The sequence below is a fragment of the Limulus polyphemus genome, unplaced genomic scaffold (assembly GCF_000517525.1).
Source record: "Limulus polyphemus unplaced genomic scaffold, Limulus_polyphemus-2.1.2 Scaffold1287, whole genome shotgun sequence".
NCBI lineage: Eukaryota > Metazoa > Arthropoda > Merostomata > Xiphosura > Limulidae > Limulus > Limulus polyphemus.
Window position 1 is genome coordinate 146,874 of NW_013666897.1, and position 15,546 is coordinate 162,419.

The window sequence follows — 15,546 nt, forward strand, 5'->3', positions numbered from 1 at the left end:
CCATTCAATAGATGGCGAAGGAGTTTTGATTACATACATAGATACTGACATACACGCTACGTCCATTATAGTAAAATTATGTTTCAGCCACGCAAAATTTGGTTTTATGAGGTTATCCTGCGTTTGTTTAGATCTGAAAGGTTTATAATGCTAGAAAACGGGTTTCGATACCCGTGTTGGGCCAAGCGCTGATAGCTTATTCTGTAACTTAGCAACCAATAATTCTGAAATGGCGTTGCATGATCTGTAATGACTTCAAATAACACGGGAAACGCCCATCAAAACTCACTGAATATCTAGAACATTATCAGAACAACTGCATATTGTGCGACTATAAACACACAAAAATGTGGCTTATGATTTATAAATACTTTTTTAAAACGCTATTTTTTCTATGTATAAGCAGCCTCCTTATGTTATTTATTTCTTTTTTTTAGAGACTTAATTAAAAAGTTGTTGGTTCAAGATCGAACAAAGAGACTGGGCAATATGAAGGTAAGTTTGGTTGGTCTTGTATGTCATATATATGGATTTGAAAATAAGTAATTTTATTGATAAGCTCTTCTGATACTATCTACGTATACTAATAATTATTTATACAAGAAACAATATCTGGTACACCAAGGGGTATTCTCAGGCGCTAATAATTGGATGTAATACACACACACACACACACACATATATAGACGTATATATATATACAGTAATAATAATACGATATAGATTATTAATTATCTGAGGTTGAATACAACTTTTGTGTTAAAATAAGATTATGAAAGTCTACAAATTATTGATGGCAGTACTTGATACGTTCAAATACGTTGCTAGGACGATGAAAGATTAATATTATTTATCTTTTTTATGTTTTAAAATAATCTTTGAGAGATCAAATGTGTAAAACTTCCACCTATGGAACAGATACTTCGTTTTGATTATTGTTTGATTTTTCACTGTAGTTTATTTTTGTGGTTTGTTACGCTCGTACTGTGTTGTGGTGGCAAATATAAATACTGATTTAAAAGTATAGACGACAAAATATATGTTCATACATAATGAAAGCCAAATACCATGGTATGAAACAAGAAATAACTCAAAATTAGTTTGAAATATTAAAGTGATTACGATGAAGGACATCTCGAATATTATAGCACATATATAATGTAAATCCGGTTTTTACCAGCATTCTCTATCCGTTTACGAAAAGACATAACAACAATAAAGTAATACTTTTTAAGTATTTAATACAGTTTCAAAAATGGCACTTGATTATTTTGACAAAGTACAAGGCTGTTTAGACGCTTTTTGTTAATAGTACCTGCCTTGACTAAAACTTTAATTGTTTTTTTCTATTTTAGTAATCTCTTTAATTTTCCGTACAAATGTGTGATAATGTGACCTAGTGGTGGCCAGATAAAATGTGTGATGGAAATAAGACTGCCATAGTTCAAATTCTGGAACTCAGAGAAACACAGGGACAACTGATAATGTCACATATGAAGTATCTAACAATTTCACCCTTGCTAACTAGTTTAGACTATACCCATAGGAAGGTTCATTAGGTGCATTTTTTACTTCTTCTTGTAAGTATTTTGTATGTAGCTTGTGACATCCTTGTAAACTGGATACCAATAGGTCGTAACAAGTACTAGGATAAAGATTAAATACGGTAACAACTATCTGACAGAAGCTTGAATCAGGATGGCCGTGTTTCTATGACTTCTCTCTGGGACAGGACAAGACCATCTCAATGGGTGATACAGATATTTCTACAAGTTGGGGATTCTCTCCATTGATTGAGTCATATGGAATAGTGGTTGACGTAGGTAATATACTGAATGTTGGATGCAACACTAGGACCCTTTCATTGACTTGAAAGTGCGATATAGCGTCATTGTTTCAGTCCTTGTCTTGTACGGATGTGATTATTCTTCCTGTGTCTGTCCTGTACAGATACTGAGGAAATCCTTCTTCCACACCAATGGCTACTGTAATCACAAGTAAATTATAGTGTGGCCAAGTGCTAATATTTAGTACATTTTTATAAATAAAGATTTTATCTATTTGTTTTTCCTTTACTATGTGTTTTAGGTCATTTCTTAACCTAACAGTTTTTGAATCTGCGTTTTGAGGAAACTTTAAATTATTTGTCAGAGATAAGGATACCCGAGTATCACACTAGCTTATGGTGCATGTGGGTTCGTAGTGATAATGTTGTATTTCAGCATATAACTTGTTTCCTGTACACCATTGTACATCTCCTTAGATTTATATGGAACAAAAAATGAATAGATATACCACTGCATTCTAACGTATGTATCGCTATAATTGCCATGGTGATGCCTGGAGAGCCAAAGTTAGATGATATTCGTATTATGACAATGCAGATTGTGACTTAGGGTGTGGGGTAACATCAGTGTCGATAGATGTGCAGATCTTATTGCATATCCGAATGCTCCCCAGTAGCACAGCAGTATGCCTACGAACTTATACTGCTACAAACCGGGTTTAGATACCCGTGATGGGCAGATCACAAATAGTACTTTGTGTAGCTTTGTGCTTAATAACAAACAAACAGGCATATCCGAGAGACAAATGTTCTGATAGAAGTGATATTAGCCTCCGTTTGTAAACTTTACACCGATATGCTAGTGCAAAGTAAAAGCCGGTGTCGTACTTCTTCAGTTTATAAGCCGACCCTGATGATAACATAGAATATATGGACTGACCAATTAGAAGTCTTGATCTAACTTCTTCGAAACACTTATGTACTTCTTTACACCTATTTGCCTACATCTTAACCCACTCGACATTAAAGAGCTTGGCGTTGCACTGACTGGAAAATAAGACAAAATCTTCCATAACGCCTAGCGAGCTGAAGTCTATCCGCAAATGATTAGATTATATTTATCCTAGGGGGAGAGGGGGGATTCCTGTTTCTGAATGTCCTTTTTGTTGTTGTTACTAATGTGTTTTTTCAAACAAAAATATTTAGCCAGCCACTGATTCTAATACATGACATTTATTTAGGAAACTACTTCCGATACACGGGAAGTAACCAGATATATACAGGTGACTAAATGATGTTTCTAAAATGAATTCTAAGTTCAGCTTTGTTCATTGGATGGAAATACAACTTATATATGAACTATTACTCCCTTCATGAGCTGGGACAGTTTATATGGTAAATGTAAAAATTTAGCAGCTTATAGAAAATAGCCTCCTATGGCTCAGTGGTAGGTCTGAGGGGTTATAACACTAATCACTAGGTTTCGATACCTGTGGTGGGCAGAGCGTAGATATCCCGTCGTGTAACTTTGTCCTGAACAACAAGCAAACAACGCGTAATAATAATAAGTTTTTTGTTTTTGTTTTTAGAAAAGAATGACTTATCTTTAATGGAAGTTCATCAGTGAAGTTTTCTTCTGTATCTAAAACATATATATATTTTGATAGATATGTTTAACTATGTATCTAAGTTATAAATCAAACTGTAGTTTTGGATTATTGATTAATACCCGAAGGCAGAAACATGGGTGAAGCAATGAATGAAAGGTTAATGATCTTATAATTTCAAGTTAGTAGCACTTCATTCAAAATATTTCATTTAATTAATTGTCAGTTTTTTCTTCTTATTTTAGAATGAAGCTGAAGACGTTAAAAGACATAGATGGTTTAAAGGAATCGTATGGGATGATGTTTTAAACAAACGTGTCAAGGCAAGAAATCATTTTGATATTGAATTAACCCTGTAAGGGTACTTACTGGTTTACTGTGATATTTCACGATTAACACAGAATTGTTTTAGAAAATTATATCACAATCTATTTTGGTTTTCAACCATTTCTCAAATTAAATATTTTTGTCTTAAATCTGCTTTTAGTTAGGAATTTTCTAATATAAAAACTTTCACAGATATCGTTCTCGTGAAATCACATGAATGTTAGTTATAGTTCTGATATGACAAATTTGTATAACATTTTTGTCAAAATGCAAAAACGTTTAAGTGTAATTTAAAATTTGGTTTAATTAATTTATTCATTCATAGGTAAAACTACTTTCTTTTTTGAAAATAGGTTCTCTTTACTTGATGTGTAACTTTGTGCTAAAACAAACTAAGAAACTCCGAAGCAGATGTAGTATAAAATGGAATATTCTCTAAAGGGACCTTCTTAACCACAGCTTATACTATAATAATAAAATATTTTTCCTCACAGCTTATTATATGATATATAGATGGTCTGACAAAGAACTACAGCTTGTACTATAATAATAAAAGATTTTTCCTCACAGCTTATTATATTATATATAGATGGTCTGACAAGAAACTACAGCTTATACTATAATAATAAAACATTTTTTCCTCACAGCTTATTATATGATATATAGATGGTCTGACAAGAAACTACAGCTTATACTATAATAATAAATGATTTTTCCTCACAGCTTATTATATGATATATAGATGGTCTGACAAGAAAGTTGTTGGTGAATACTTTAGGGAAATCAAATGGAAAGAAAAAAGTTAATATTATGTGTTTATGCCAAATTATATTCCGAGTGGATCGTGTCTGGCCTAGTGGTTATTATGCCAGACTGTGGATCTGAGTGTTCAAGTTTTGCGCCTAGCTAACGCAAGAAAAAAAAAACACGACCCACACTTTTGGGCGGTGGATGTGTTATGAGAACACTTCTCAAAACCCACTATTCAATTAAGATAGCTCAAGAGTTGGCGGTGAACGTTGTTGACTAGCTTCCTTCCCTATTGTTTATCAATTCAAAATTATAACGACTAGCACAGCTATCCTTTGAATAGTTTTACGCGAATTTCTGAAACAAGAAATAATTTTCCAAGTCTTTTTTTTTCTTAATATTCATTATAACTTAAACAATAGGGTTTGAGCGGCAGTTTCTACGGAATCAAAAAACGTAATACTTTGCTTATAACTACCAACTTAGCATATCGAGCAGCAGGCCTAGTTGTAGAGTTTGATTAGACCTTGATAAAAAGTTTTGTAAAATGTGCACCTCCTGTGAAAGTGGAATCCTATTAAGTTGACAATAGGTTAAAGTTTCTAATTTTGACACCTAACAGCATTTATGATACACATGGTACCTTAGCAAGGTTTGTATGATTTCATATTAAAATAAATCATTAGAGTTTAATATCTTAGAAGCGACGTATTTGTAGGAAGTTGCATAATCTGTTGTAATGTTAACATGGTTATTGCTCCAACATTTATGGATAGAATCATAAAGCTCTTATGCATGCGATAGATTTGTTATGAAAAATAATAATACATTAAACAGTCAACAGCCAATGTAAATCAGCTGTGACGAACTTAAGACTAATATTACTGCGTTAATAGTCAGTGTAAGTCAGTGACCTAAATCTGATGTACATGAGATTAGTAATACTACGTTCAACTCCAGTGTAAATCAGTTAGTATAAAACTGAGACTAATAAGTCAGTTAGTATAAATCTAATAAAGCTGAAACTAATAATACTACATTCAACAACCAATGTAAGTAAGTTAGTATAAATTATAAGTCTGAGATTAATAATATTACATTCAACAGTCAATGTAAGTCAGTTAGTATAAATCTAATAAAGCTGAAACTAATAATACTACATTCAACAACCAATGTAAGTCAGTTAGTATAAATCTAATAAAGCTGAAACTAATAATACTACATACAACAACCAATGTAAGTGAGTTAGTATAAATTATAAATCTGAGACTAATAATATTACATTCAACAGTCAATGTAAGTCAGTTAGTATAAATCTAATAAAGCTGAAACTAATAATACTACATTCAACAACCAATGTAAGTCAGTTAGTATAAATTATAAATCTGAGATTAATAATATTACATTCAACAGTCAATGTAAGTCAGTTAGTATAAATCTAATAAAGCTGAAACTATTAATACTACATACAACAACCAATGTAAGTGAGTTAGTGTAAATTATAAATCTGAGACTAATAATACTGTACCCAACAACCAGTATAGGTCGGTTAGTCTAAATCTGATGAACCTGAGACAATAATACTAAATCCAACAACAAGTGTAGGTCAGTTAGTCTAAAACTGATGATCCTGAGACAATAATACTAAATCCAACAACCAGTGTAGGTCAGTTAGTCTGAATCTGATGAACCTGAGACAATAATACTAAATCCAACAACAAGTGTAGGTCAGTTAGTCTAAATCTGATGAACCTGAGACAATAATACTAAATCCAACAACCAGTATAGGTCAGTTAATCTAAATATGATGAATTTGAGACAATAATACTAAATCCAACAATAAGAGTAGGTCAGTTAGTCTAAATCTGATGAACCTGAAACTAGTAATTTCTATTGATAAACACACAACACTTTCTTTAATATCAGGAACCAAAACCTTTCAAAACGTATCTTTAATTATTTTAAAAATTATCGTACATTTCCACAAATATTATAAATAAATATTGTAGCATAATGAAGTCTGTCATTTATACCAAGATTCTTGAAAAAAGATTGTTTAATTTGAAACTGGTTTAAAATATATAACATACAATGGTACAAATAGACTTATTTTATGATTTAACAATAATAATATCTAATGAAATTTAACTTCAAAATTATTTGTATTTGTTAAGGAAATGTTTCATATCTCCATTTTAATGTACTTAGATCATGCCATTTTAGGTATATTTAAAAAGATTTATTTTGTTTTGTGCTGCATTTGTGCAGTGGTGTAAGGTTTAGTCAATATGAATACTTCGAACTTGATAGTTTGATATAACTAGAAACACGTATACCGTAACATTAGATGGTGTAAGACAAAACAAGCCATCTTGAAGAACCACTTAACAATGCCACGCGGTGGCACAGCGGTATGTCTGCGGACTTACAGATAGCCCATTGTGTAGTTTTGTGCTTAACTTCAAATAACAACAACAGCAACTTAAAAATACAAACCAGTTGACTTTGACACAATTAGGTGTCTAAACGTTCTAAGACCAGTTCCAGAAACCCAGTCTAAACACGATGAAATCACGTTCGCTTTGACTATCTTTATATCTACTATCGTTCAGAACTAGTAGATAAAGCTTTAGTAACAAAATAGCTTTACATTTTTACAACGGTTCCAAACGATTAAAGTGCTTTATATTAAGGCTGTGTTTGCATTTTCAAAAATTATTACTGTATTTATATTCAGAAGACACGATAGTAGAGCTTGGGCTATTGGAAAATAAGTATATCGTTATTTACTGCTAAGTCCCATAAGAGTTCATGCACTGATGAAACGGAATGAGCATAGCTAAAGTTGTTAAGCTTCTCCATGGATTCAGTTATTTTTATTAAGGGTATGTAATTATTAGAAAAAGGAACTAAGCTTAATGTCGTGACAAGTGTATTATAATCAACTTAATCTAAAAGTTTTATATATTTTCTAAAAATATAGGATATAGTCATAATAATAAAAATACACGTGTTTAAAAGTCATAAGTTGTAATTGAATACACCAACAACGTTATCTTTTTCACAGCCTCCTATCATTCCCAGTGTCAGCCATAATGGGGATACTCGTTACTTTGACCGGTTTTCCGACAAAAAGTGGAAAAACATTAAGGAAAAAATAGAAGAAGAGGAGTTGGCTTACTTCAAAGATTTTTGACAAATTCTTGTAGTTGAATGAATGGAATACATATTGTCCAAAGCAGGAATTATAGGACGTTGACAAAAGTCTGGTAATTCTGAAATATCAATAAACCAGGAATATTTTTACAAGATGAAATTCATCATTTGTATTGTGTTCATACAGTAAACCAGCTAAACATAAAAGTGAAATAATTTCTCAATACAGTATTATATTACAGATATCGGAAAAATAGACGTCTATATATTTCTTACACATTTTTTCTTATAAAAGTTTACTTATTCATGATGATTTATATATTTTTTTGTCTGTTTAGATATGTAATTGTTTTCAGTTTAACTTTATTTAATAATGATTCAGAAGATAGTACTAAGTAAAAAAAAATCGAAAAATGTACCAGTTTAACCAAGTTATCAATTATCTAAGACATACAGTCCTCGAGGTGCAATAACAGCATTTTATAAACTCCAGATGAATAATAACCGGCCCTTCCCTCTAGCGGCTATGTTTTCATTAACTGTTAGAAATTATTGCTATTGGTCACACTAAACTTCTTGTTTAACAGTATTTGCATAATGAAATCATTTTGTATTTTATAAACTATTTTTGATTCGATGAACCTGTAACTTGGGATCGCTACACTGTGACGAAAGTTTACCATTACATTGAATATCTCTAACCACACACACATTTGATTCATTGTAATCAGTTCGTTTAGATTTATTCTTTGCACTTGTTCCTTGTGACATGAATTAGGAAATTAGAAAACAAACATCGAAAAATATTAAACTGTCAAAATAAATACAAACAGAATTCTTGTTATCTTCACTAAGTGATTTTGTTTTAAATATATGAGAACAAGAACCATTGGTCTGCAATAAAAGGTGACAGGAAAAAAAGAAATTACGAAATTAATATATTTTTATCTACGGTGAAGTTATAAAAATATCATTAAAACTAGAAGTTAATTTCCAATATATTTCATCACTCAAATTTTGACTTGCTATATTTATTTGGGCGTTTTTATGAAGTGGTCTGTTATTTCATCGAGAAGTTATTTTATGGAATAGGAAATCATAAATAGAATTATCGTTTTATCATGACGGTGTATCTGAATCCGTCACTTCTAAATATTCATTCATAAAAACTTAATTTTGTAAAAGTGTCATTAAAAGTACTATAACATATTTAGAGTAATAACCATCAAGTTTACTCTCTATGTTTTCATTATATACTTTTTTAAATATATTTAGCTATATGATGAAATTAATTTTATATTTACCATTATTTTACATTCACTTTTTCTATTTTTCGTCAGTTTTTCTTTATTTGGGAAATAAAACAAATATAATATTTTTTGTTAAACATTACTATAATATATATATAAGCCTTTTTTATCTGTTAGTGTCATAATTACATAAATTTGCACATGTTTCAGAATCACTTATGTTTGATATAATATTTTGATAAAGTAATATAAAAATAGCTTAATTGTGACAAACATGTGTTGAATGATTTTATTTATATCTGCAAAATAAAGAAATATGCAAAAGAGTCTTGTGTACTATCAAGTGTAATGTTATAAGAAATATACAAAAGTTCTGATCTGAAAAATTTCAAATATATATATTTGTTGAGGTTTCCAGTGACGTTAAGTTTGTTCGAATTCAACAATGTTCCACCTATGAAACATGTCGCTGATATGCAAAACTGAAGTATAAACAAAAATTCCTAGCTGTAATTTTTTATATGAATTAAAACTGTTTAATAATAATGTAAAATATTTAAGTCATTACACATAGTCAGACTTATACAATTACAAGAAGGCATTTTGAAAGTTACTCTTACCCAAGACTTGTGTATATTAAGAATAATTTGGTTTTCGTTTTTCTTTTTCATTTATCAAGATGGAAGACTAATAAAAATCAACCGTTATGACGCTCCTCGATATGAAAATTGTCGTGGTAATGTTTTTTTTTTCTTAAAAAAAAAGACGTTTCTTCAAAAGTTGAAATTCACATATCTTTTTTCGTGCTTAATAAACTATGCTTTTTTTAAATGTTCGTGTACCTGTATTAAGAATTTTGTAAAAGTGAGATTTATGTATATATATTTTTATTTTAACACATCCCGTGTATTCCAACCAATGCAATAGTTACTTTATGAAGCTCTGCAAAACTTATGGTTCTGAGTAATTTTTAGTAATCTCACAAAAATAAAATCCGGAAATACACCCATTAACAATATTATAATAAGGGATTAGTTCTAACTGTTGGCTTAATATAGAGCTACGGACATAAACTTTGAATTTGAGGATTTTGCTTTCCGAGTTACTGTTTAGTAATAATAGATGGCACGACAATCGAACGTGACTGTGTCTACATTGTGAAATTATTTATAAGTTGAATATGATAATAAACTAATCAGTTACCTAACAGAATAAATTGAATTCAGAAAATGTAATTATAACTGTTATTTGATACGTTTAATAACTAATAATAATAAGATGTGTCTGGGTGGGTCAGAGATGTATAAGTTTGGAAGTTTACTGTGTAACTGCGAATACATATTTATATTTTAAAATATGCTTGGGTTTTTCTTAGGTCAATCACTTTCCTTCACTTTTCATGAGAGGCAAGCCTTCACATCCCTTAGAGTAGTGAGCATTGAATTTAATGTAATTTTGGTTTTATTAAGTTGGATATACAACTTACTGATATTTTTTGTTAATACTTGTCTAAAACAAATGGTTATTAGTTAAATTCGGAAGTTAAAAAAGCAGCAATCTATTAAACATCTTGTGTTCATATTCAGGTTTATATGTCTGCTTCAATATTGTGTAGCTTTGTGCTTAACTACAAACAAACAAAGCTTCCAGTCGCTTCCAAAATTATAAATTGAAAATAAAAAAATTTATTTTTTGAGGATATTTCCTTTTTTAACGTTTTTACAAGTTTGAACCCTTTCACTCTGTCATAAATTGTTTTAGGCTTGCGTTACAAATGACATTCAAACCTTTCTAATAACCTAGGACTAACGTAACATAAAATTAACTTACTTGCACAAACTAATCCAGATAGTTAACATAATGACTGATTCCCTTTACTATCTTCAATTTTCACAAGTATCTTGTATTTATAATCTAGCTTTGAATGTACGAGAAAAACTCTGATGTCATATTAGAATTTTCTAGGTATATCTTAATGTCCTCGTTAAAACCCAGTTATCTCTAGCTAATAAAAATTACAGCATTGAAAATACAGTCTTGACCAAAATGTTTGCATACTGTTCTATATTGATGTTACTGTCTACATGCGTGGAGTTGTTATTGTGTAAATGCTCGAGTAGTAACAGAGAAGGTAGCGTATGATTGGACAAACATGTATGAGCTGCTATTCTGGCCTGCATGATTTCTTTTAAGCATGTGTTTGTCAAAACACACATACATACCTCTTTTGGATAAAAGCGTTTACTTTTGGTATAGTCTTTTTCGAAACAGATCAACGCTTTGTTCAGATAATTTCTCTGTACTTGGTGTAGAGTCATGCCTCGTCACGTGCCAGAAGTTGTAGGGCGTCAAAGTGTTCGACTGTCCAGAAATGGTATGAAACAAACGAACATTGCCAGAACAGTAGGGTACCCCAGTGTACTGTATCCAGAATCCTAAAACGTCATTGGACCACAAGAAACGTTGTCCCAGGAATGTCTACTGGTAGACGCTGGAAAACTACTGCCCGAGATGACCGTTTTTTATTACAAGGTTAACACGTCAAGGTTGATAGAAGTCTTGTAACACCTCACGACAGGAATGGCATGAATATATTCATTCCGGGGTATCCAGAAAAAAACAGTGAATATTAGACTGACCAAATAAGGATATTTTGCAAGAAGGGCTATCTGCAAACTGATATTAGGAAGAATTAAGAATTGCCACTGTGTTACTTGGACAAGAAAGCATGCCAACTTACAGTTAGGACACTGGTGACATATCATCTTTTCAGATGAGTCCCATTTCTGGCGTTGTTAAAGCTGATGGTAGGATTTGTGTTCGTCGTTTGCCTGGAGAACAGATGAGGAAAGACTTTCTCTCCCACAGAGAACAAACAGGAGGTGGTGCAGTACATGTTTGGGCAGCTATTCAACATGGTGGAAACACTGCTCTTCAATCCTTAGGAAAACGTCAATGGCGACTCCTAAAGGCATCACATGGAGATGATATTTTTGCCATATACTAAGTGAAGGTTTGGTAATAACTTTGTGTTCCAGGATGACAATGCCGCTGCTCACAATGCACGTATTATACAGGATTACCTCAACCAGGAGGGTGTTCTAAGATTGCCAGTAAAGTCTCCAGATTGAAATTCCACTGAAAACTGTTGGATAGAACCGAGACGGAAAACTGCAAACCACGACCTCTAAACCAGCTACTGTACTGAGTTGCAGCGCCTTCTAATGACAAGTTGGGATGGGATCAGGGTGGATTACATCAATAACTTCATCGACAGCATGCTTTGTCGCATTCCAGAGGTTATTGGAGTACGAAGAAGACCAAAGAAGGACTGAATGTTTAATATGAACTGATATACGCTTATAGAAGTTATTTATAATAATTTAATGTTATATTTTGTCATTATATATGTTTTGGTAAGGTTTTGTCATTATAGATGAAATGTTGAATTACACACCTTTCTACAGGTGTATGATAAAATTGTTTGCTGTTCTAATAAATCGTTCATGATTTCCATAGAACCTGTCTCATTATACAAATTACATATTTAGAAGTTTAATATAACATTCATTTCTCAGTTTGACGCGCTTATTTTATTTGTATTGCATCTTAATAATAATGATTTTATTTGTTATAAAATATGCAAACATTTTAACTGAAACTCCTTAGATAACTACACATAATTGGGTATCTTTCATTCATAGACGCTTTGTTTGTTTGAAGTTAAGCACAGAGCTACACAATGGGCTATCTGTGCTCTGCCCATCCGGTTTCTAGCGTTCTAAGCCCGCCCACATAGTGCTGTGCCACTGGGAGGCATTTCATAGACACAGTTCCCTTAGATAATCAGGTTACCCCAACCTTTGACTTTACAATGTTATTAGCTATTTTATGACGTTTGATTTCACCACATCGTAGTCTGGCACTTTGTACAACATGGTATAAGCAAGAACTCCATGCATACAGAGAGCTCAAAATCTATTGTGAGTGTAAACTAATAATATTAAATAAAAAGTTATATACAGTTAAAAAAAATACAACAAAACTCGGTGCAGTTTGAAATAAGGACAAACTCAACAGAGCGTCAAGAAAATATAATAATATTTGTTTATATTGAGTGTGTGTGTTATAATGGTTTTTAAATATATTTACAGTGCACTTTAGTGACATGTTTTATACCTTAATAATACCATTTAATGATACAAATACAATTATACTCATGTCATAAGATCATTATGTATAAAACTAAAAATCATTTTAATAAGTAAACAGGGAATATATACTGATTTCTTTTTATTTTAGTTTTTAATTATTTTGGTAATTAATACTCCTTTTATTAGTATAAAAACCGTATTGTACATTTTAGTTTTACATTGAAAAGTACTATTTATAATTTTCTTATCTTATAGTAGAAATAGGATTATGCTTATTTTCAATCTATTGTATAATTTTAATGTTACCTGATCGAGTGAAATGGAACTTTGAAGTTAGTGCAACAGCATTTAGTGTAATACAGTGATACATTCCATAGTTTCAGAAAATAAGATACTTGTAATTTTTTTTTGCTATTTTTCGTGCGTTTGGTGCCTTCGTATTTATATTACACTTGTTGCCTTTACAACATTACCTTGCAGAATATTTAAAACAAAATCATAGATATGTTAGGAGGCCCAAGGTATACTACATCTTATTGAATATTGGCTATGCTATATTTGTCCACAATATTTTTATCCAGTGCCTGTGTATTAGAGTTACGACAATGTGTAAAAACTGAAAACGCTTAATTGATTTTTAAAGTCTGTTTCTAGAAACTTATGGTGAATATTGAGAGTATTAATATCATTTGATATAGAACTTTCGAGCAAACTTTCAGGTACACAAATGAAACATTTACTTTTCTGCTGATGATAATTCCTAAGAGAATTACAATGTGTATTTAATTACTCTGATTTTGTCTGCACTTGGCTTTTTTTTTAATATTCACTCTTGGAAATTAACACATACTTTTCGTTATATCTACATCCTTACGAAAGCTTGATGAAGTGCTCTCATCAACCAATGCGATTGTCTAGGAGGATTAACCACCCAAGTTAGGTATGTTTATCCAATTATTTAAAATGTCAACTTTCTTATACACTAGCACCTTCTGATGGAACATTAAAACTGAGTAAGAACTGAACGCTTTATTTTTTCTTTTAGCGCAAAGCTAAACAATGGTTTTCTGCACTTTGTCCACTGCATGGAATCGGACTTTAGAGTTGGAAATCCGTAAAAATACCGCTGACTTACCGGGGACTTCAAAGATTTGGAAGTAATCCATCAATGTTTAGTGGAGAACCTACTAAACTGAATGATTAATTCAAAATAAAATAATATCAACTTTTACAGCACACAAGATCTTATCCTGATAATTACCACGCTTCAACTCATAATATCGAGTCAGCATCAAGTAAGAGCTACATTCGACAAGACAGTCGAATTCGACAGAACGTTAAAGGCTCGTGATGAACTTACTGGTGGGGTTAAATTAGCTTTTATAGTGAAATTAAATGAATGAAATATAAATATAGATAAAATGGGTTGGTATTCCTGGATATTTATTTAGCTTTGGCCAAATATCCAGGAATCTTCCTTTGTCTATATTAATATTTCATCCACCTCATTTTATTAATCTCTAATTTACACATCTATACTATTCGTTACATAGATGATCTAATCTCCATCAACAACTAGAATTTTGATCCAAACCTAACATATACAACGGAACGTATAATACAAAGAAGCAATAGTAGTGATATTCATGCACATTACTTAGATTTTTTATATTAATTTTGTAGAAGGCATTTGGTTTTCCCATCTTTGGTCTACCCACTCCGAACAGTGTTTTCCGTCTATACTGCTAAAAGGAATTGTTATATTTCATTTAAAAAAATATTTTTAACAATTTGTAACAATAGTAATTCTTTTGTGAATAATTTTCAATTATTCCCAAATAAATTGAAAATAATGGTTATAAGGACTGGCATATAAAAAAATGTAAGACTTCTTCTTACAATAAATATGATTCTATATTTAAAAAGTAACCACTCGATCATGGAAACTACCTTGTGGATAACTTAGTGGTCTTTATTTACTCTTGGTTTATAAGTAACTAACTTTAGAATGTTTAGATATTTGTTCAGTATACCGGGACAGAAAGACCAACTTCAGGTATCTGAGCTTGTTTCAGCTCACCTGGTTTATACTTGAACAAATTTTCAAGACAAAGGGAGAGGAAAGGAGGCTTAAGAACTATTAATGTAAGGGGTTTTAGTTTTGTTTAAGATCACCTCATAATTATTAAAGATAAGGATGGAGTTAAGGAGTTTTGTAGAAATACATGGAGGTCCATTTCTATTATAAGAATTTTATTTGCTTTTTATATTTCATAATATCAAGAAAAAATGGAGGTTGGGAATTTTATATTGTAGTATTTTAGGTTTAATTCTACTTTAATGTTATATCTAAATAATAAGGGTAACTGACTTCCCAAAACTGGCTGTAGACAGCGAAAGGCAGTAGGAGTTGAGACGTTGTGGGTTCAAGCAGTCAACTCCTAACCCTTAATTAATTGATTCTTAGTTGCTGGCTAGTTTGACTTTGGCGTCTGGATCTTGTCTGGTATATGGAA

General features: G+C 31.4%; 1 protein-coding gene across 2 annotated transcripts in view; it reads left to right on the top strand.

Moving 5' to 3' along the window:
- Positions 1–9,628, top strand: part of LOC106462941 (protein kinase DC2-like) — a 51,317-nt gene extending 41,689 nt beyond the window's left edge. Inside the window, exons 6-9 of one of the 2 annotated variants that reach the window (XR_002611379.1) lie at positions 438–495; positions 3,639–3,716; positions 7,538–7,739; positions 9,556–9,628. Coding sequence is in view for 1 of the 2 variants with exons in the window: in XM_013922909.2 (XP_013778363.1) it covers positions 438–495; positions 3,639–3,716; positions 7,538–7,666 (265 nt within the window). In the remaining variant the exon portion in view is untranslated. Of the gene's footprint in view, positions 1–437; positions 496–3,638; positions 3,717–7,537; positions 7,897–9,555 lie in introns of those variants that run through there. The other variant, XM_013922909.2, reaches the window with a different exon arrangement.
- The last annotated feature ends 5,918 nt before the right edge of the window (positions 9,629–15,546 follow it).